This window comes from Schistocerca americana, chromosome 1 (assembly GCF_021461395.2).
Source record: "Schistocerca americana isolate TAMUIC-IGC-003095 chromosome 1, iqSchAmer2.1, whole genome shotgun sequence".
NCBI lineage: Eukaryota > Metazoa > Arthropoda > Insecta > Orthoptera > Acrididae > Schistocerca > Schistocerca americana.
The window spans coordinates 818,199,706-818,223,071 of NC_060119.1; the positions used below are offsets into that span (position 1 = coordinate 818,199,706).

The 23,366-nt window shown below is 40.8% G+C and overlaps 1 protein-coding gene across 1 annotated transcript in view; it reads left to right on the forward strand.

Annotated features, from left to right (window-relative positions):
• The window catches only part of LOC124612984 (thyrotropin-releasing hormone-degrading ectoenzyme-like), a 291,166-nt gene that overhangs the window by 173,740 nt on the left and 94,060 nt on the right, over positions 1 to 23,366 (forward strand). Inside the window, exon 13 of the mRNA XM_047141525.1 lies at positions 6,899 to 7,100. Coding sequence (XP_046997481.1) covers positions 6,899 to 7,100 — 202 coding nt within the window. The remainder of the gene's footprint in view (positions 1 to 6,898; positions 7,101 to 23,366) is intronic.

The window sequence follows — 23,366 nt, forward strand, 5'->3', positions numbered from 1 at the left end:
GCTCATTACTATAAATTTCAAATTAGCATCACTTTTCTTAAATACCCCACCACAATCTCTATTTTGTATTTAGTTCAAATCACTGTAAAGCTTCAATATTTTCCTTGCACATGTATCTTTGTTCATTTTTGCTGATTAAGCATTACAGAATGTGCAATAACAATGGATTAAAGGTTTTTTCTGGCAGAGCACTGTCATGAGAATTTAATCAGAATCTTACTGAATGCAAGTTGAAAAATTCACTACTGTAAGGAAAAGGAAAAAAAAAAACAACCAAACAAAGCTGTCACAATAAACATTGAAATCACAACAGACATTATTTTTTTTCTTTTTGTAGCTCAACATTTAATCCAGATTTCTCATAAATAGCTTCCAGAAATAATTTATCTAACAACTGGCTGTAGTGTGTTTTATCTCTGGCACGAAGTTTATCTATGAAGTTACTTTCAGTCTTGCGTAATCTTGTATCATTTACTTATTTGCATTTGTGTAGTTAGAAATACAAAGTTATTCTGTGCTTTTCAGTGCTGTGTATGTTATTTTGCTGTAGCACATAAGTCTTCCCATATAAATGAATTCTGACAATGTAGGAACAAGTAAAAGTACGGACAGGTAAATATGGCACCACAACAATGGAAGACATTCACAGTGAGTTACATGTCATCTGTGACAAGTTCCCAGAAATTCATCATGAAATTCAGTTTTTGCAGCACTCTTTTCTTGCAATGCAGAGAGTGAACATAGTACAGTGTAAAGAACTAAGCACTAAAACAACTCAAAACTTCCTGTTGGTTCAATGAATGCAAACAGCAATGCTACACTCAGGGTCAATGAACTGTCTGCCTGTTGCCTGAAGCAGTTCTTCCATGCTGTATTTTCATTTATGGGGCCCACCATTTGTTCTTGACCAACCACTAATTTTGTTCATGGTCATGGAAAAAATTTTTACACACCAACAAGTTACTGACGATCATGAGCAATTTATGCTAATGATCAGAAATTTAGACCAATAGGCAACACATTGGTTTTGGACATTAATATGCATCTGCCATGTCATGAATCTTACCACACTTTAAAACTGAATTAACTGCTCATTGCACCAAATCACCAGATCAAAGGCTCAGACAAATCATATTAATCGAGTTTATTATTGTAATTGAATTGACAATACTTAACTTTTGTTTTTACATGATGGGTTGCAAGCAGTTGGTGACATGTGAATAATCAATGTCCTCTGACAGATACAATTTCCATGCAAGCTAATCACACAAGTTCACTAGTCACTGTTATCGTTAATATCACTGCAGCTCTTCTGGTCTCAGTGTACTAGTGCAGCCATGGCACGTCACTTTTATTCTCTTTGTGTAATGCCGCTCCAGTCGTGGTGACGTCCTATTCAGTGTACTATTGGCTGATGTTGTCTCACAGCCCTCTCTGCTGTATTCTTCTTGATTTTTGTGCTGATGCTTGTCATTATGCTGGAACACCCACCACCTCCTTCAAGTGGACATCTGTAGTGATGGACATTGCCAGACCTATGTAGGGTGCCAATTTCCTTGCCCATTATATACACTCCTGGAAATTGAAATAAGAACACCGTGAATTCATTGTCCCAGGAAGGGGAAACTTTATTGACACATTCCTGGGGTCAGATATATCACATGATCACACTGACAGAACCACAGGCACATAGACACAGGCAACAGAGCATGCACAATGTCGGCACTAGTACAGTGTATATCCACCTTTCGCAGCAATGCAGGCTGCTGTTCTCCCATGGAGACGATCGTAGAGATGCTGGGTGTAGTCCTGTGGAACGGCTTGCCATGCCATTTCCACCTGGCGCCTCAGTTGGACCAGCGTTTGTGCTGGACGTGCAGACCGCGTGAGACGACGCTTCATCCAGTCCCAAACATGCTCAATGGGGGACAGATCCGGAGATCTTGCTGGCCAGGGTAGTTGACTTACACCTTCTAGAGCACGTTGGGTGGCACGGGATACAAGCGGATGTGCATTGTCCTGTTGGAACAGCAAGTTCCCTTGCCGGTCTAGAAATGGTAGAACGATGGGTTCGATGACGGTTTGGATGTACCGTGCACTATTCAGTGTCCCCTCGACGATCACCAGTGGTGTACGGCCAGTGTAGGAGATCGCTCCCCACACCATGATGCCGGGTGTTGGCCCTGTGTGCCTCGGTCGTATGCAGTCCTGATTGTGGCGCTCACCTGCACGGCGCCAAACATGCATACGACCATCATTGGCACCAAGGCAGAAGCGACTCTCATCGCTGAAGACGACACGTCTCCATTCGTCCCTCCATTCACGCCTGTCGCGACACCACTGGAGGCGGGCTGCACGATGTTGGGGCGTGAGCGGACGACGGCCTAACGGTGTGCGGGACCGTAGCCCAGCTTCATGGAGACGGTTGCGAATGGTCCTCGCCGATACCCCAGGAGCAACAGTATCCCTAATTTGCTGGGAAGTGGCGGTGCGGTCCCCTACGGCACTGCGTAGGATCCTACGGTCTTGGCGTGCATCCGTGCGTCGCTGCGGTCCGGTCCCAGGTCGACGGGCACGTGCACCTTCCGCCGACCACTGGCGACAACATCGATGTACTGTGGAGACCTCACGCCCCACGTGTTGAGCAATTCGGCGGAACGTCCACCCGGCCTCCCGCATGCCCACTATACGCCCTCGCTCAAAGTCCGTCAACTGCACATACGGTTCACGTCCACGCTGTCGCGGCATGCTACCAGTGTTAAAGACTGCGATGGAGCTCCGTATGCCACGGCAAACTGGCTGACACTGACGGCGGCGGTGCACAAATGCTGCGCAGCTAGCGCCATTCGACGGCCAACACCGCGGTTCCTGGTGTGTCCGCTGTGCCGTGCGTGTGATCATTGCTTGTACAGCCCTCTCGCAGTGTCCGGAGCAAGTATGGTGGGTCTGACACACCGGTGTCAATGTGTTCTTTTTTCCATTTCCAGGAGTGTATTAATGGTAGGTTTGAGAAAGGCATGACTACAGAATGCTACTGATGGCACCAGAATAATCAGTATATGGGGGCACTCTGCTTACAGCCTGGTACAGGGAATAGTCAACACCAATTTGTAATAGAACCCATGGCAGACATTAGTTATGAGTATGAAGAAAGGAAACCTTGTCACATCTTCTGACATGTTACAGACAAATACAGAGATATTATAAATGCTTGAGATGAAGCCTGAACCTCCACTGTGTGATCTAGTTTTTTTGCAGTCAAAGAACAGTTACTGTGCTGTGAAATCTAGTAATCTAGTCTTGCTTAAACAAATGTCCTCCAGGGAAAGGTAATTGAAAGCTATTGAAAAGGAAATATAAATATGAAAAATATGAAAAATGATAGTTCTCATCCCTGAAAATCAATGGGGACCAAGCAGTGATATCTTTAATTAATTAAGTGTGCCATTACAGAACACAACACTGCATCATATGTCTAACACATCTGGCCAACGCATTTTGTAGTATGCCCGTAGAACTTCCCCAAGGTGCCTAACAGAATGAGGACCATATCTGAACAAATACTCCAAGCTGGGATAATCTGGTGTGCTGACCATGCTTTAAATGCCAGGGCGGTCCCAGATAGGTACCCGACATGAAACATTCAAGATTTTATGTGTGTTATCCAGCACAAAAGTTATAAGCATCATAGACCATTGCAAGCATAGAACCAGAGACCTGTGATACCTTATGACATCCTGAAGATAGCAGTAATTACATCTTTTAGCTTATTTGCTTCTTAATTTATGCCTTTTGGTCTCAAATATACCTTACAAATATATCTACATTTGTGGAGGAAGTGTTAAAGGGGCTTCCATTTCACTTTGCATATCTTGAAGACAATCTAGTGTTTTCACCAAACACCTCACTATACAAACCATACACATGGGAAATGCATCAGCAACTGCAGAACCACAGGAGAGCACTGAATTAAAGTAAGTGCAACATTGGCAAAGTGGAAATGACCTTCCTAGGCTATACAGTTTTAACAGATGACATTGATCCATTACCAGAGGAGATAGCAACTCCACAAGCCCTTCTGAAGCTGTCAGACTACCAGCAATTGTGAAATTTCCTGAGAAAAGTCAACTTTTATTGCCACCACCTGCTGACAATGGTCGTTACACAAATGCCACTCATAGACAACAATAGGTGTAGCCATACACCAACAGATTGGCCAATGTCGGCAAGAATTAAATTGTACCATTAGTGAATTTATGAAGGAGTTGAATACTTTCACCGTGAAATTGAAGCTCAGCCTATGACAGTTTACAATGACCACAAACCAACAGTCTCCACATTCCAGAATGCCAGTGATAAACATTCCCCTGTGCACTTCATACATACAGAGTTAATCAAGCAGTTTACACTGGACTTGTGACACATGATAGAAGCACAAAAATGTGTTGACACTTACTTTTTGTGCACCTGGGGTTTGGCAAATACCATGGACTAAAAAGAAGTTGCGGCTGCTCAGACTGCAGATCCATAGCTATACCATTTATTGACTAACCCTTCCATAGGATTGCATCTTACCCAAATCTTGTCAGGCACCAAGTTCACACTATGGTGTGACATCTCCTGGCAGACACCAAAGGCCCTATTTCTCACCAAAACTCCACAAAGCTGCTTCTGACAATACTCACAGTCTGTCCCACCAGGGGCAAACATGATCATCAGTTTACTGATCGACCATTTTATGTGGCTGTCAATCAAAAATCATTCTCATGCATGAGATTTTTCAAGTATTCTGTACCGGTATGCGCACACTTACATTGGGCACTTTCATGGCTCGTCAGTGAGATTCATCCATGCCCACACTGATGTCATAGATCTACTTCCCTCTCTGGATGGCTACAGATATGTTTTCACAGTGGTGGTCATATGCTCTCAATGGAGAGAAACTACACATGTTATGGACATTTCTACTGAGACAGTAGCAAAGACCTCTGTCACCATAATGAATAGCATGATTCAGTTTTCCCCTTCATATCACTACAGATCAGGACTAGCAGTTCAAATATATTTTCTTACAAGAATTGTCCAAGTTGTGCTGCTTCCAGTGTCATAATACAACAAGCTGCCATCTCATCGGAAATGGGATGGTAGAAAGGTGGCATCAGACCCTAAAAACAGCTCTTATGTTCCACTGTGAGAAATGGATGGTCGCCTTTCCTTGATCCTTTTAGTCTTTAGCAGTTGTATAAGAAATCATTACACATTCCAGCAGACAGTCTCATACCTGCACCATTGTCATCCCCATTAGAACTGCTGCAGTTGGTGCATTTAGCCATGATCCAATGCCCACCTGCTTCTTGCCACGGTCAACAACCCATTTTCATCCAAAAAGCACAGGTCGATTGTGCTGTTATTCTTTACTCTAATCTCATCAATTCACCTGCCCATCTACCAAGTACCTTCCCCTTTCTGGTGTTGCTATGAGGAGACTACACCATGGAGATTTTGCAAGTGTCTGTACTTACCAGGAACCACATCAAAACCACACACCTCACCATTTCTGGAGACACCTGTACAGACCTCACCTGCAGTACATCAACCAGCAGCCACAGCATCACAGCAGCTAGCAGCTGTATCAACACCATTGCCAGCAGTCTGCATAAGAGGTGGCATTCAGATAAAATTTTAATTTCCTTGCATTCCAGATACTTTGGACTACAGAAAGTGGGGGATGAGGGAGGAATAATCAGCCCACAAATCAACAGCAGAGATTGTTATCATTGGTAAAAAAAACCTATCTCAAATTACTCTCAGTGTCAAGCTATCCTGTGTGATTTACTATCCTGTATTTGTGTAGTTAGAAATAACAAATAATTCTGCACAGTTCAGTGTTCTATAAATTTGAAACTTCTCCCTTGAGTACCTGGACATTGTTATGATTACTTGAGTTTTATTCTTCAGTAAAAAGCCAAAGTATAGCTTTCTATATTTTGATCCACAAAAAATTGCTTGATTCAATAATCATACTTTCTGTTCAGTGATTTCAACTTCTCTTTTCTCTATATTTATTCAACATGAAGATAATGTTACATTTAACAGCTCTATCTATGTTGTTAGAGCATGTTCAGACTGGCACAGAATATCTGTCTACCTCTTCAAAGTTCTAGAAATCTATCTGTCTTTTTTGGTAATGTCCTATGTTGCAGTTAAATAAATTATCATTACTGTTTTGAAAACTGATAGCACATTTGTTGGCAACTTTCTGTCCAGGATAGCATTACCTAATAAGTCTTTGAGCCACTCACATAGCTGAGAACCTATTCTGGAGGCATTTGATGTTGCACTGTAAGATAAAATACTTTCTTTGGGGTTAAACAAAGTACACAATGTGGTTAGATTGGCACTGCTATCAAACCAGCCATAATTATACCACAATTAAGCAATAAAAAAGTGAATCTCAACATTTCTGTAGTGGGCACGTTAGTTTATGACTGCTGTAACAGTCTACTGTACCAAGGATAAATGGCTCAGTCAAGATGTTAATACAAGACTCTCATATCCACTGGCAAACTACAGAAAGTTGTCGTTAAAAACTAGTGTGTGAAGAAGATGGAGGAAACTTACTTTGCATTCTACATATAAGAGTGGGCCTCTTAAACCACTAACCAGCTCTAAAGTATCTGCCTTATCATATTTCAGTAAATGTTACTGAATATTAGCTTCAAGAAAACAGTGTAATGCATAAAAATGGTAGACACATTGCAGGTCTGTACAAAGTACATGAGAAAAACCTGAAAATTTATTGGAACAATATTTTTAAGATAGCTGATAAACTGTTTCATATAGTTTGTTTTGGAAATTGTTTTCAGTATAGTTGTTCTAATGAATAATATTTATGCAGCATGCATTTACTCGAAATAAATCAGATGGATCATCTGAGAGGAGAGGAGATCTGTGGTACGTGCCACTTGTGCTTCTCAGAAGTGACCAGAGAGAAGGAAGATTGTTGGACCAAGTGCTCTGGATGAAAAAAGAAGAAAAAATTACTTTAGAAAACATGCCACCATCCGACAGTTTCATTCTTGTTGACCCTGACATCATAGGTCAGTATTTTAAATATTATCTTGCATGTGTAATTATTTCTGGAAGCTTAATGAATAACGACATGAGACAAAAATCCTGCTATAGTGGAAGAAGCAAAATCAAGTGCTGATAACTAATGGTGGGTCTCTCTCACTTGGAATGTTACTTTTAGTCAGAACACAGCCCAGAATGTCTTTTATGCTTGTTGGTTATTGATAATGTTATAATATTTAACCTTTACTAAAATTTTGTTTATTGCAACAGAAAATGTCCTTCACTGTATGCACAGATTCAAAATTTTTGAACACTTTACTTTTCAAATGTAAAGTGGTTTATGTTGCTTTCTGTCAGCCTTATACAGAGTAGGAAGCATCAGTTCACAATAAAAGGTCTGTTCAAAAAATTCTGGAACATTCATAATTTTGCACCAATGGTGTGTTGGAGTGAAATGCATTTGGTATCCCTGCACACACTTGGGCTTAATGCGTATCTGCTGGAAGTTTCATTGTTGTATGTCTGTTAGTTATTGTTCAGTGCTGTATTGAGCAGAACATTGACATTTGTGAATGTCAAGATGGCAGAGTTAGGGAAAAATGCAACTGCACTAAATTTTGCATGAAACTCAAGGAAACCTTTACAGAGACACAGCTAATGATGCAGGAAGCCTACGGTGATGAGTGCTTCAGCCATACTGGTGTTACAAATGGTTCACAGGCCTTAAAAATGACCAGATAGAAGTTAAAGGTGACCCTTTGACGTCTAACAATGATGCTCGTGTCAAGAACATCAACAAAATTGTGCATGCTAATCAAAGACTGACTGTCTGAGACATTGCTGAAGAATTTAACTTATCAGTTGGATCATGTCATGAAATCCTGACACAGCATCTTGGAATGTGTTGTGCTGCTGCTGAGTTTTTCCCACGAGTCATGAGTCAAGACCAGAAAGACCTTCACCTTGCAATCTGTGAAGAGCTTTTGGATCATGCAAATGAGCATGGGATGTTCCTTAAGACAATCATAACTGGTGATGAGATGTGGCTCTACAGTTATGAAGTTGAGACCAAGGTTCAGCCTTCACAATGGGTGAGGAAAGGTTCTCCAAGATTAAAAAAAACTCATCAGGTCAGGTCAAATGTCAAAGGCATGCTGATAATTTTCTTTGACTTTGAAGGATTAGTTCATCATGAAATCACACCACATGGACAAACTATTAATCAGTGGTATTATCAAGACATGTTGTGACGCCTGCAAGAAAATGTGAGAAGAAAACAGCCTGGAATGTGGTGAGACAACTCATAGCTCTTGCATCATGATAACACATCCACATATTCATCCCTGTTGGTGTGTGGCTATTGCACAAAAAATGAAATCACAGTGCTGCCTTATCCTTCATACTCTCCAGACCTGGCCCCTGAGGTTCCCCCCCCCCCCCCCCCCCCCCCCCCAAAGCTGAAAACCTTATTGAAAGGACAATGATTTGCAACAATAGATGAGATATAAGAAAATTCACAGATAGTGCCTCATGTAATCCAGGAGAGGAAATGGCATTGGGAATGTTGTATCAATTGTGGAGGGCAGTATTTTGATGGAGACCATGGACAATAAGTAAAAAGTAAGTGTACAAAAAATGTGTGGACAAAGTTCTGGAAATTTTTGAACAGACCTGATATATCGTTCAGCAGAGTTACATTTTCATTTTTCCTTTTGAAATGCGTCACCTGAAGTTTGATGAAAATCAATCGTGTTCTACATTTGTAATGTTTTGCTAATACTAAGTGCATGAAGAAGACTATGTTAACCCATACAGAAGTAAAGTACTGTAAGTATGAGGGTTATTCCAAAAGTAAGGTCCGATTCGCCGTAACTATTGAAATTTGGCGCCAATGACAAAACACGCATGCGCGCCGACTCCCGGCAAGCCTTGCGCGTCAAACGCTGCCATTCGCTTTGTTACTGTTGCTGAGTGTAGTTCACAGTGTCACTTTACAATGTTTAAGACAATTGATCAGCCCGCCGATTGTGAAGTAAGGGCAGTGATACGGTTTTTGTCTGCAAGAAACAATTCAGCGGCGGAAATCCATCGGCAGATTACTGAAGTGTATGGTCCTAACATAATGAGCGACAGTAAAGTGCGCAAGTGGGTGCAAGCTTTTAATGAAGGACGGGATAATGTGCACGATGAACCACGGTGTGGCCGACCATCAGTGATTTCAGACGATTTGGTCAATGCGGTTGACAAAAAAATTCGTGAAGATCGCCGATTCACTATTACAGACGTAGACATGCATTTTCCAAATGTGAGTAGAACAACTTTGTACAGAATTGTGTCTGAACATTTGAAGTTTCACAAATTGTGTGCCCGTTGGGTTCCCAGGCTGCTTACAGAGCCCCAACGAATGAAAAGAATGGCTTCTGCTCTTGATTTTTTGGAGCGATATCATAAGGAAGGTGACAGTCTTTTAGACAATGTTGTCACAGGGGATGAGACATGGGTTTCTCACATCACTCCAGAGTCTAAACGTCAGTCAATGCAATGGCGTCACACGTCATCGCCAGTCAAGGTCAAGGCAAAGCAGACAATCTCAACACGTAAGGTTATGGCGACTGTGTTCTGGGATAGACGTGGAGTATTGTTAGTCGACTTTATGGAGAGAGGAACAACGATTAATAAAGCCGCCTACTGTGCTACCCTGACTAAACTTCGACGTGCAATCCAGAATAAGCGACGTGGTCTTTTGTCGTCTGGAATCTTGTTGTTGCATGACAATGCCAGACCCCACACTGCAAATGAAACGCAAGCTCTGATCAAGAAATTTGGATGTGAACAGATGGACCATCCTCCTTACAGTCCGGACCTGGCGCCAAGTGATTTCCACCTGTTCCGTTACTTAAAGGAGTTTCTCGGCGGAAAGCGCTTCGACACAGATGATGAAGTGAAAGAAGCAGTTAAGGACTGGTTATCGTCACAGCCGGCCGATTTCTATAACATGGGCATTCAAAAGCTTGTTGAACGATGTGACAAATGTTTAAATAAGTATGGAAGTTATGTAGAAAAATAGATAAAGATGTAAGGAATGTAAATAAAACAATTGTTTTGAAAAAACATTTTAGTTTTGATTTTTTTTTTATAACCGGACCTTACTTTTGGAATAACCCTCGTATCTCTCTTGCACAGGTGGCGACTTAACTTCCTAATAAGAATCAGAGCACTACATTGATTAATTGCACCACAGAAATAATACTAAACCCAGAAATGGAAAACATAAAACATGGAGTCCCAAAATGTACACTGCTGAGTCTGCTCCATTACATAAATTACAAGCCAATGGCCTTGGAGGAAGTTTCAATCTTATGTTTGGCGAGGGTACAAGCATACAAATCAAGGGCTCAAGTACAATCACACCAGAAACAGCAAGCACAATCACACCAGAAACAGTCCAGAAAAATAGATGGTCAAGACTATCTTCTAAGTGGTCCATGAAAAGGATGGCGTAAGAGGATGTCATATGGTCAGGCTCATTAATGATATCTTCAGGATCTGTATTCAGGGGCAAGACGCATTATCCTCATTCTTCCTCAACCTCAGCACCTTATCTCCCATCCACTTCACCTGATTCTTCTCAACTAAATATGCCACCACCTAGGACATTGACTTCCACTGCTCTGATGACTCCATCCACATCTCTGTATGTATCAGACACCCTAACCATCAACAATACCTGCATTTCCCTAGCTGGCATTCCTCCCACATCAAAATATTATTCCTATTCATAATAGTACCTTAACAAGACTCCTTGGCACTGCTGTCTCAGCATTTCAAGCTGTAAATAGTCAAACTTCTTGAACATGTACTAATGACTAATGACTAATGATTAATGACAGCACTACAGTGCAGTGGAGAATTTTGTGAACAGATGGGTGGAGTGGCCATGGGATCCGCGCTGGCTCCAAGGATTGCAAATCTCTACATGGGACACTTGGAGGAGGTGGTCCTTCAAACTGATTGCCAGAAACCCAAGCACTTCTCCCATTATTTCAATGATACTTTGGTGGTATGGGAGCATGGTGGACAGGCTCCAGATGAGTTCCTGGACCACTTTAACAGCATCCATCAAAACACTGCTTTCACCTTGGCAGTAGAGGACAATGGCTGACACCCTATCTTGGATATACTAATAAAGAAGAAGGCAGATGGTACAGTAGGCCATTCAGTTTATGGGAAGAAGACCCACACAGACCTGTACTTGCATGCAATGAGCTGCCAACATCCAGTGGACGTTTTCTGATGTAAGGACAAATCATATCTTTCAAGTATTCAGCAAATGAGTATGTCAGGGCACCAATACTGTTAATAATAGGGCACAGAGGCACTCCATCTCAGTCTCAATGGAAAGATACATATTTATTCCAATATGTTGATGACACATTTGTCATATGGCCACATGGACGAGACAAGCTGAATGGTTCCTCAGACATCTCAGTTTCATAGACCAAAATATTAATTCACCATGAAGTCTGAAGTGGATGAAATGCTCCTCTTTGTGGACATTATAGTAGAAAGAAGTGCAGATGGCACGATGGACCACAGTGTGTACTGTAAGAAGATGCACACTGATCTATACTTACAAGTGGACAGTGCCACCACCTGGTGCTGTGGGGTAGCGGGCCCAAAATGTTGGTACATAGTGCACACAACCTCTCCACCAATGATAGTCTCAACCAAAAACTTGAACATCTAAAGATGGCATTCTGGAAAAACAACTACACAGAGTGGCAAATTCAGAGAGCTTTATGTCCTACACTGACTGTACAGTTGTTGGAAACAGAAGAGAAACTTCAGGAGGAGGTGGCCATTGTATTTATTCCATTTTGTGGTGCATTACCTGTGAGGACTGGACAAACATCAAGTGAAAATTGTCTTCTGCCAACCAGCTAAAACACCATCACTGTGTGGTAGTGTAAATAGGAGGACCCCACAGTACAGAAATGCAGGGTCTATCAGGTCCCCTGCAAATGTGCAGTGACTTACATAGGCCAAATGGTATATACTGTTAAATATCATGGCCAAGAACAGCAGCAGCTCATCAGACTGCAGCAACTTAACAAGTTGGCAGTTACTGAACATTGCCTATTTGCAGAATGGATTGTGACCATACTGAGTATTTGATGTAGTCTAACTTCTGGGATTGTGTAATTAAATAATCTATCAAGGTTTGAGTAAGAAAGCCCTTATTAGCTGTGATAGTGACTACCTCCTTAGTAAGACCTGGGAACCTGCACTGAGTCTGGTTCAGAAGAGGAAGGGGGATATCCTATGATGAACTGACTTTGGGGGGGGGGGGGGGGGGGCAGAGCAACAGCAGAAACACCACCAGCACATGTGCATGAGCACAACCCTCGGACAGAATGGTTGATGGCAGGAGGCCCGTGTCCAATGGACACTGACACCCAATCATTCATGCATGAACTATTTCATCAAAATAATGAACTGCCTATTGGGTGTCTGTTGGATGGCGGTGTCATTATGCAAATTACTATCTTCATCATGTGACATGCTTGAGAAACTGTTTCATTTGCTGTATGAATTCTTGTTGCTGCTCTTGCACTTTCTGTTGTGTGTCTTCTATTATGGAACATTGTCCACAATCTTGTGCTGCTGCTGCTGACCTGTGTCTTCCATGGCAGAGCATTGTACATATCCTCACACCAGCCCTGCCCCTGCTCCTGCTGCTGCTGCTCCACACCTGGCCAGCTTCTGAGATGATTGTCTTGTACTCCAGGTGCCATCCATCCACAGCTGCTCATTTTGTTTTTTCTTCTACCTTCTCTAGACACTGTTCATCTTCTGTCCTTGCTCCAACTTCTTCTTCTTCTTCTTCTTCTTCTTCTTCTTCATCTTCTTCTCCTCTCTCACTGTCTTAGCTCTGCCTCTAGCTTGCATAAAGATTGTTCATGTAAACAAGAGATTCTCAAAACCATTCCATGTTTTTGTTTAATATTGGGATGAGTGGGTTGGACATTTCAACATGGCTGCTATCTATTATCGATTGTCCATAACTGTTTCAGATTTATCACCTCAATTACATAATTGTGGAAGTTACTAAAAAATTATGAAAATAGACATTTTATAATTTGAAACTTTGAAAAAGGAGAAAAAGTGTTATTTTGATTTTGCTAATTATATGCTACTAAAATTTTTTATAGACTGTAATGATTTCCTTTCTGAGTACATAGTAAAAGCGTCCATGAATGACTTTTTTCTTTTTTTTTTCACTTCAGCATGCTAAGAAATGTTATACTGAGTGGCAACAAAAATTTTTTGTTCTGTGTACATGAATTTAAGGATAGGGAAAAGACTACTTATAAACAAAGTGATAATTTTACAAAGGATCAGATTCAGGATGCAAAGAGTGCAACAAGATTATCTCAAAAAAAAAAAAAAAAACCGACAGATTCTATACAAGTTAGGCAGGCCCAGGAATAAGAGGAGGTAGTGCATGATGAGGAAGGATTGTGAATATTTTGTATAAAACAATGAAACCATTTTATTTTCATTAATAATTTGTGAGATATATGTGTACTGATTTTGCAGTATTTCAAAGTTACAGAAACGTTTCTATGGCACCCTTGATGTTTGCCAAATTAATTTTTAGCCTTTCCTCTTAACTTGATTGCTAATTATTAAATATAGCAGAGCCAGAGCAAATTCTAAGTAGAGGTGAGAGGCTTGGCCGACACAGGATCCTTCTGGGATTACTGTTAATTGCTAACTGAACTGTTTCAATAAGCTTCATCACCATACATTATTCAAAGCTCCCAAATTTCCTTCACCGCATGTGCACATCCTGCCAACTTCCAGTGGCATCATCTCAGATGGGGCCACATCTATGTCCAGCCAATGGCCAACCAAAGCCCTTCCTGTGGTGTTTCCTTTGTATTCTGCAAGCGTATTTGTTTGCTTTTGCTACTGTTGTTGTTTTTTAGGCACTACATAGCCCACATATGTGACAAGATGTCATAGTGCCACCATGTCTCTTCAGTATGTATGTTGAAAATGTAGGAGTGGGAGCATGGGCAAATTAAAACGCAAACCTCAACAAAGTGACATAGACAGTCATTCTTAACTTATTGGATATGAGATTGCAACTGCAATGACATATGACATAAGAGTCATTAGCCATTCAAAATTGAATAGCAGCTGTTGCCACAGAAAAACAGATGTAACATAACAGGGAATGTGTCTACTGGGATACTAGATAAAATCAAGCTTACTTCATATGTACATCCTGTATTGTAACGTCAAAGTATTTTGTCCATGTATGTTAGATCAGTATGCTTAGTTACACAATGGTATGTGGAGGAGAAGATGTGAAAGGGACAAGATGGCTGAGGTGTTGAACGGAAGTTCCTTATCTTTCATGTCATGTGGCAATAACAGACTGCAACGTTAGGGTTGAATTCTTGTCTCAGTGCAACACAAATGGAAACAACAGCATGATGCTCTTAGAGCCTTCCACACAGGAAGATGCAAAGCAATGATTTCAAAATAAGTATGTTACATGATGACAGTCAGGACTGAACAAACTACTGCAGAAATGTTAAAATAGTTGATGCAATAATACAGAATAAAAGTTGACTAACAGTAACAAAAAATCATTGCTAGATAAATAGCAAAGGCTAGCATCATCAAAAAAAGCATAAAAGGTGGAAGAAGAAAATCAGCGCTAAGGAACATCAAGCTAGATGTACGATCATGCATGTTATGCAGCTGAATCATCTGTAAAAGCTGGTCAGATGACAGCTTCAAGCATTCAAAACATTTTACATTATTGAATGGCAAAGCAATGGCTCAAGAGATTGACATCTTTATGGTGACAGTAAATTTGGGGCAGATAAGAGTTTAACAGAAGTCATGGTAGAATCACTGCTAGGAGTCAAAGACCCTATTTAGTATCCTGGATACTTGGGTGGGGACACGTATCAGTTAATAGCATGGTCACAATACTGGCACCAAATGAGCAGCTGTTGACACAGCAATGAAGGAGATCGAGTATGTAAATAAGGACTTCAAAAGACATTTGTGTTTAGGCAGTTATTTCACACACTCTTCAGTGCAGGAGTTACAGAGAAAAAAGGAGCCATGGAAGGCTGAAATAGTATGTGAGACTTCTGTGTTGTAGCAAAAACAATTTCTTAAGTGGTAAGCAGTGTTGTTTCAGTTGGGTCATTTCAGGATCATATAAGCTAATGACAGAGTCATATAGTAATTTTAAATGCAGATGTGTGATACATGTTTGGTTGTAGTCTGTAAGCATGAAGACTTGAACTTTTTGTCTGTTCAGTTAAGTAGAGCAATAAGATTATATATATATTGAGGATCTTATGTCAAAAGTTTTTGATTTATTTTTCTCTGTTATTCTGCAGAACAACAATGTGGGGTAAATATTTCATGTACATAAATATTTTGTGTGTATGTGTATATCGTATTCTGTGTTTTAAGGATGGTTCAAGGGATCCACTCAAAGTGTGTCATGCACAAATATGTAAGAGGGAATAATTCCCAAAGCTGTCCACTCCAAAGAATGGCAGGAGGAGGTGGTGAAGTGAGACAAACAACAACAGAATGAGGCATTCTCATCTGCTCATGGTTTGAACATGTGGAGGCCCTTACATTAAAAGAACAGGCTGAATTGGCATTCAGTGACCAAAGTGTGTGGCACTATGGTCATGGCCAGGAAAGCTGCTAGGCTGTGTCACAGAACGTGCTGGCTTTCTAATGAACACAACCAATGTGATGGCAGGCTGTCAGACATTTCAAGTGTCAAGAAATCTATTGCTGGGCAACAAGGGGTGGTACAGGAAGGTGACCAGGCAGTGGTGAAGACAACATTGACAACACTGTTTAACAGGCATAGATAGTAGGCTTAGCCCCTAAACTGACTGCACTGTGATCTGCCCTATTTCACATAGAATGTAATTTGTATGGATGACCTGTATGATGTGTGAAGCAGATACATTCAGGATATACAGATGATGGATGGTGCAAAGTGGTACATGAGCCTATGCATGTTTATCGCAGCACTAGCTCGATGAGGTGCTTCTGGAACATTGACACATATAGAATTATTAGTAGCCCCACATAGTTATAAAAGAGGGAAGGAGATCCTATCAGTTGCCAGAAAATGTGTTCAAATTCCTGCAAAATATCTATGATGTCAATAGAATGTATTGGTGACATAGTGACTTTCAATGTAGGTAATGATGTTGCCACATGCATGTGCATTAAGCAACAAAATTGTTCAAATGGCTCTAAGCACTATGGGACTTAACATCTGAGGTCATCAGTCCCCTAGACTTAGAACTACTTAAACTTAACTAACCTAAAGACATCACACACATCCATGCCCAGGGCAGGATTTGAACCTGCAACTGTAGCAGCAGTGCAGTTCTGGACTGAAGCACCTAGAACCACTCAGACACAGTGGCCAGTACATTAACCACTAACTGTCAGCTGTTGCAACAAGTATTGCTACAGAGAAGTAGATGCATCAGGCTAAGTTGTCCAACAGAACAGTAAAATAGGTCAGGGAATGGTTAACACCACGCTGAACACCCAATAGAGGCAATTAAGCTGGTTAACTATAGTGGTTCAAACATGTTCCAAGTAACCATTTTTTTGATTATTATTGGAGTGCGTGGCATGCCACAGCTCCTCGTGCCCTGGCCTCACACTGTGCAAATTCTGTTGTCATTAATACTGCACTTACATGTTGATTGCATGGCACCACATCCACTGACATTGGATCATAACATAACAGCATATTGATCAAATTTAATGAATGGACAAAATTTGGTGGGGTGTTTGTGTTGAGCAAATTGTTCACAACATGGCAACTTCCACCTAGAGTGTTGAGTTAGATCACAAAATGGTTACAAAGTTCTTAGAGACAGAAAATGTATGTGTAAATGTATAATTGTGAGCTATCTATAGGAGCTCAGAAGCAAAAATGTAGTAAGTTAATGTCAGAAATTTTGTTTGTATAAACCTACTGTGTACCGGAAACTGAATAGGAAGGCATCATATGTTTAAGCATGTGTTGGCTCCCTCAGCTAGGCTTTCGATGAAACTTCCTGTCACCATGCAAACAGGTCACACATGGCAGAACCTGATTGAGTGGCTAACACACGAGATATGTGTTCTTCACCATTGCATTCTTGGTGTAGAGACCTGAATGGCTGTCACAAAAAAACCACTTTGAATCCTCCTATCACTGGGCCGATCTGCTCCACCACGTATGTACGACTCACCACTGAAAACCCAAGCAAATTACTCTGCTGTACCTTTTGCTAGGCTATTCTATGTCTTTGAACCAAGTTTTTAACCCACTTCAACTGATACCTGGCAGAAACTTACATAGCTCAAATGGAGAATTCAGTGATCATCCATATATTACCTCATAGTCTGTATGCTCCTTTGATTCTTTAGTATGACTGCTATCTATGAAGCATGGTCACTCTGTTCACTGCTTGATATCCACACAAAGACATTAGCAGACGTTAACTGAATTTTTGGGCGATATTACTGTAGGTGATGCCCAAGGACTGGAGGATGGTTGAATGATTCCAGCACCTAATTATTGCTAAATACTTTCCTCTGCAACAGACTGTAAATGACAGAGGATTCAATATGGCTTTTGTACTATTAGTCTAGCATTGTCCAGCAGAATTTTATGATACATCATATCTGACGCTGGCAATTACTGTGTTCCTTCGAATAGCCACACAAATTCCTCTAGTCCTAAATAAAAAAAGACTTCTCTCTGTATCCAACAAATGTGACAATTTATCAGACAAATATATACCACCTGAGAAATCCATGAAAAATAGGATTTTTTCACCCAGGAAAAATACATGAAAAACCTGCAAATTTTTTAGAATACCAGGAATTTTCCATTGCTTTAGTTTTCAGTTAAATTTTTGCAATTTTATCTGATGCAAACTGATACTCCAGCAAAGAAATGTACTTATGCCCAATGCTGCAGAATAATACTGCAGAAGCCCGCATCTCGTGGTCGTGCGGTAGCGTTCTCGCTTCCCACGCCCGGGTTCCCGGGTTCGATTCCCGGCGGGGTCAGGGATTTTCTCTGCCTCGTGATGGCTGGGTGTTGTGTGCTGTGCTTAGGTTAGTTAGGTTTAAGTAGTTCTAAGGTCTAGGGGACTTATGACCACAGCAGTTGAGTCCCATAGTGCTCAGAGCCATTTGAACCATTTTTTTAATACTGCAGCAGTAAAAATTGTGTCATTTACAATGACAAAGCACAGTACTCATACATGAGCATCTCAGCAAAATGTGTCAGATGCTTTAGGACAAAAATTATGCAATACTTCAAAACAACAGACTGCTTTTAATGAGCATGACACTACTGTTTACACTTCTAACAGGACATGGGAAAATGTTGCGAATGGTGGTTTTGAGAAGTGTTACTTTCAAACAACATTTTCCTTTCCACAACATGAATTTCTTTATGAGTGAGAACATGTTATGAATTTCTTAAATCACTGAGTGCTTGACTCTCATTCAAAACTTTATACTTTGACATCCAGCCACTTAGAAAAATTTTGGGCTCAGAAGATCAGCCATTTAAGCCATTATTTAAAACTTTACTAGCATATTTGTATTTGTTATCTTTTAAAGGATAACACACACTAAAAAAGACCAAGCTTCAAAGTTATCCTTTCATATTCGGTTTTGTTCTTTTATGGATTACAAATCACGCAATAAAGGTGGCAAAAAGTATAATCATCCCTCAAAACAAAGGGTCAATTACAAAAGGTGGCAAAAAGTATAATCATCCCTCAAAAGAAAGGGTGAGGTGAATTCTTTAGTAATTTAACATGTAAATGGCTTTTCTATAGAAAAGACAAAGTGCTCAACAAAACATGTATTTAGTCAAGTAACCCCAAAAACTGTTCTGTGCATAGGAATGATATTTATTATCATACTTGTCAGTAATTTTGCCGGCCGAAGTGCCCGTGTGGTTAAAGGCGCTGCAGTCTGGAACCGCAAGACCGCTACGGTCGCAGGTTCGAATCCTGCCTCGGGCATGGATGTTTGTGATGTCCTTAGGTTAGTTAGGTTTAACTAGTTCTAAGTTCTAGGGGACTAATGACCTCAGCAGTTGAGTCCCATAGTGCTCAGAGCCATTTTGTCAGTAATTTTCAGTTGCTGCAATTTCAACTATGCTCTTATGACCCTGCCTAACCACACCCTTAGGAAAAAAAAAGTAAAAAATTTTTGACAACCAATATTATTCATGAAAGCTTAGCTTTTCTTGTAGCTGTACCAATATTATACAATAAAACTTAACTCTTCCTACATGTACGATTGCACTACTTAACAGTGATGTTGCTAGGCTGATTACATTACATGTCATATGCTCTGAATATCTGCTATCATTGGTCAGTAAGATCACATGACATGAACTATGATTAGCTGACCAAAGCACACCGCAATCTCGATTTCACTGCTTTGGAAGCTACCATACTATATTTGGTGGAATTTATGTCTATACATTCGTAGTAGGAAAATATGAAGTGCACATGTTGCCACATATCAAAGGACTTTTCAAAATACATTTTTTTCTGGGTTTCATTTTTAAAAGTGCTGGGAAGTTCAACGTTGATTTATGAAACCTGTACCATCCAAAGGACTGATAAGTTATACAGCTCCAAGGGAAAGTACATTGTCACTTAATATGGAAAAAATGTATTTTCCCCCAGCAAAAAGAATATTTTTAACTGTAGAATTTTGGAACATGTATTATGTTCGAGTATAATGACTTTTCTGAAGACTAGAAATCTACTCTTGGAAAAGACGATCACGTGAAACCCAGCCTGTGCTATTCGTCCACGAGACTCAGAAGGCCATAGACACGGGTTCTCAGGTAGATGCCATGTTTCTTGACTTCCGCAAGGCATTTGATACAGTTCCCCACAGTTGTTTAATGAACAAAGTAAGAGCATATGGACTATCAGACCAATTATGTGATTGGATTGAAGAGTTCCTAGATAACAGAATGCAGCATGTCATTCTGAACAGAGAGAAGTCTGCCGAAGTAAGAGTGTTTTCAGGTGTGCCACGGGGGAGTTTTGTAGGACCGTTGCTATTCACAATATATATAAATGATATTGTGGATAACATCGGAAGTTCACTGAGGCTTTTTGCGGATGATGGTGTAGTATATCTAGAGGTTGTAACCATGGAAAATTGTACTGAAACGCAGGAGGATCTGCAATGAATTGACACATGGTGCAGGGAATGGCAATTGAATCTCAATATAGACAAGTGTAATGTGCTGCGAATACACAGAACGAAAGATCCTTTATCGTTTAGCTGCAATGTAGCAGGTCAGCAACTGGAAGGAGTTAATTCCATAAATTATCTGGGAGTAGGCATTAGTAGTGATTTAAAATGGAATGACCATATAAAATTAATCGTTGGTAACGGCGATGCCAAACTGAGATTCATCTTAAGGAAATGCAGTCATAAAACAAAGGAAGTAGGTTACAGTACACTTCTTCGCCCACTGCTTGAATACTGGTCACTGGTGTGGGATCTGTACCAGACAGGGTTGATAGAAGAGATAGAGAAGATCCAACAGAGAGCAGCGAGCTTCATTACACAATAATTTAGTAATCGCAAAAGCGTTATGGAGATGATAGATAAACTCCAGTGGAAGACTCTGCAAGAGAGACACTCAGTAGCTCAGTACAGGCTTTTGTTGAAGTTTTGAGAACATACCTTCACCGAGGTATCAAGCAGTATATTGCTCCTGCCTACGTATATCTCGCCAAGAGACCATGAGGATAAAATCAGAGAAATTAGAGCCCACACAGAGGTATACCGATAATCTTTCTTTCCATGAACAATACGAGACTGGAATAGAAGGGAGAACTGACAGAGGTACTCAAGGTACCTTCCGCCACACACCGTCAGGTGGCTTGTGGAGTATGGATGTAGGATGTAGGATGAAAGATAGTTCTGCTCGATCTATGATTCTTGATGCCACCCAGAGAACTTTTCTGATACTACATTGGCTTTTACCACTAAGATACTTGGTTCAGTGGAAACTTGGGAAATAGGCAATTTTTTTTCTTGTTTTCTTGCGTCAATATAGTGTTTTTCCCCCACCAATATGGGAATTGGACAGTTTGTGACCCATAGTCAATGACACCCTGAAAATGGCATGGAAAATCACTTCCCAGAATGACATAAAAAATCTGTTCCTTTCTGACAATGCCTCCATTTCAAACCCATCATATTTCCTCCCATCAGCTGTCAGTTCAACAAAGTGAATTGCCACAGGTTTTAAAATCCCCAGCTTCAAACCACTAATGAGACAGTGAGGAAGCTGCAATGCCTGTTTATTGCCAGTGACTAGAAACATTATGTTCTTTTGACCTATAAAAATTTATGGGATTACTTAATATATTGGAAGCAGGGAAAGGTTGCTGCTCGGTTCTCTCTGGCATTTTCCTGGGTTAGGTCTCCCATTGCCGTTAAAACTCTGGAATGTTTGCTGACATCAGACTGATCTGCCACACAATCAGTGGCAGTCAACAACTAAGTTATCAATCACCCTACAATATGGATAGCAAGGAGTCAGCATTTGTTAACAGAATGACCCAGTTGCTTGCATTGCCTACAGTTTGTCTTATCTGCAGAAATGCAGGGGGGGGGGGGGGGTGTCATTATTTGAATTAGGTGCTGAAACAAATCATCCAGTCTCCTCTTGTAATAGCACATGATGAAGTGCCTCAAGTTAGGTCAAAACTGAAGCTGCTACACTCAGTTCCAACCTTTGGTTTAATTCCCCTGATAAATACATTGACAACTCACACTTGAGCCTCTTCCAGTAAGATGTCACTTCGGGCCTCCTCTCAACCTGTGAATTCGATTTGCAGACAGCTCATAGTCTTCCAACAGTCTCTGCCTAAGGGTGGATGACTTATTTCAGTAGTAGTTCACACCTGTCTTGCCTGAGTTCCTCTCTGATAACCCATTAGCCAGCTTGTCAAATATTTCTGCATTTCTTAACATACGTTCTGTACATGCATGTATCAGCATATACCATCAACCACACAGCATTCAGCTGGAGTCCATCCAGCCATGAAAAAATACCACCAACATCTTGTACATTCTGCAAAAATGTACTCTCAATTGGTTTACTTGAAAGAGAGAGATGAAAGTAGCAATGAGAAAACCATTTACTACATTACATTGTAGGATGGCAGCTGCGCTAGCCTCACCATAGCCCCTTCAGGCACGCAGATCTGTTTTTAGTACTGACTGTTTTCCCTGTTATCATTGTAACTCTCCTGCCAATGCATAATTCTTCAGGGAACATGCATTTACTGTTCCCACAATACCTTAAATGTGTCCTCACTACCATCTTCTGCTCCACTCTGTAGCTGTGAGCATGTGGTAGGTAAGTTTACAATGACTAACACTCAGATTTATAGCTAAAAATAACATGACAAAGCAAAGCAAAGATCTGCATGCTCTGAAATGTACAGCCTGTAAAGCCAAAACAACTCTCCTATTCTGCTTGATTTCAATGTTCTCAATGTCCTCCACTGGCAGGTCATCAGCAAGGTGACTGGTACATGTGGTGCATGACATTTATATTAAATGTGGAACATTGAGATGGTGCCACAATATCTCATATATGACGAGGAGCCCATGACCCTCAAGGAAATAGCAGTGCTAAGGTGGTGGTGATGAAGCAAATATGTCTCACCATGAAGCCAAGTCTCTTGGCATTGGCAGGACGAACTGTTCAGTGGTGGTGTGGTGGTAGGACCCGTGACAAGCTGCTACATGATGTAGTCGAAGGAGGTGACTGCATCTTGATGATGATAACACATTGTCTCATGCCCAGACTTAGATGGGTAAAAGCTAGCCATGGCTAAGCTGCGCCCAGACCTGTTATAACTGACCAGCAGCAAAGTTGGCCTCCACAACATTTAGCCATGAAAACCAAAGATTGGGGTCTCCCACTACGCTGTCACCAAAACTGTACAGAGAGTGGGAAACTGAGTGACACTGATCATCAGGATTGTTGTAAAAGTGTGTATCCATTGTCAAATTGAATGGAAGAACAAGTTTTAGTCAGTAATAACTTAAGATATTATGATTGATGGAATACGTGGAGCACACCTAAGGATGACGTAAATGCCACCAACCCTCTGTAGGACTCATTGCAGCTGAGCTGAAGTGGACCA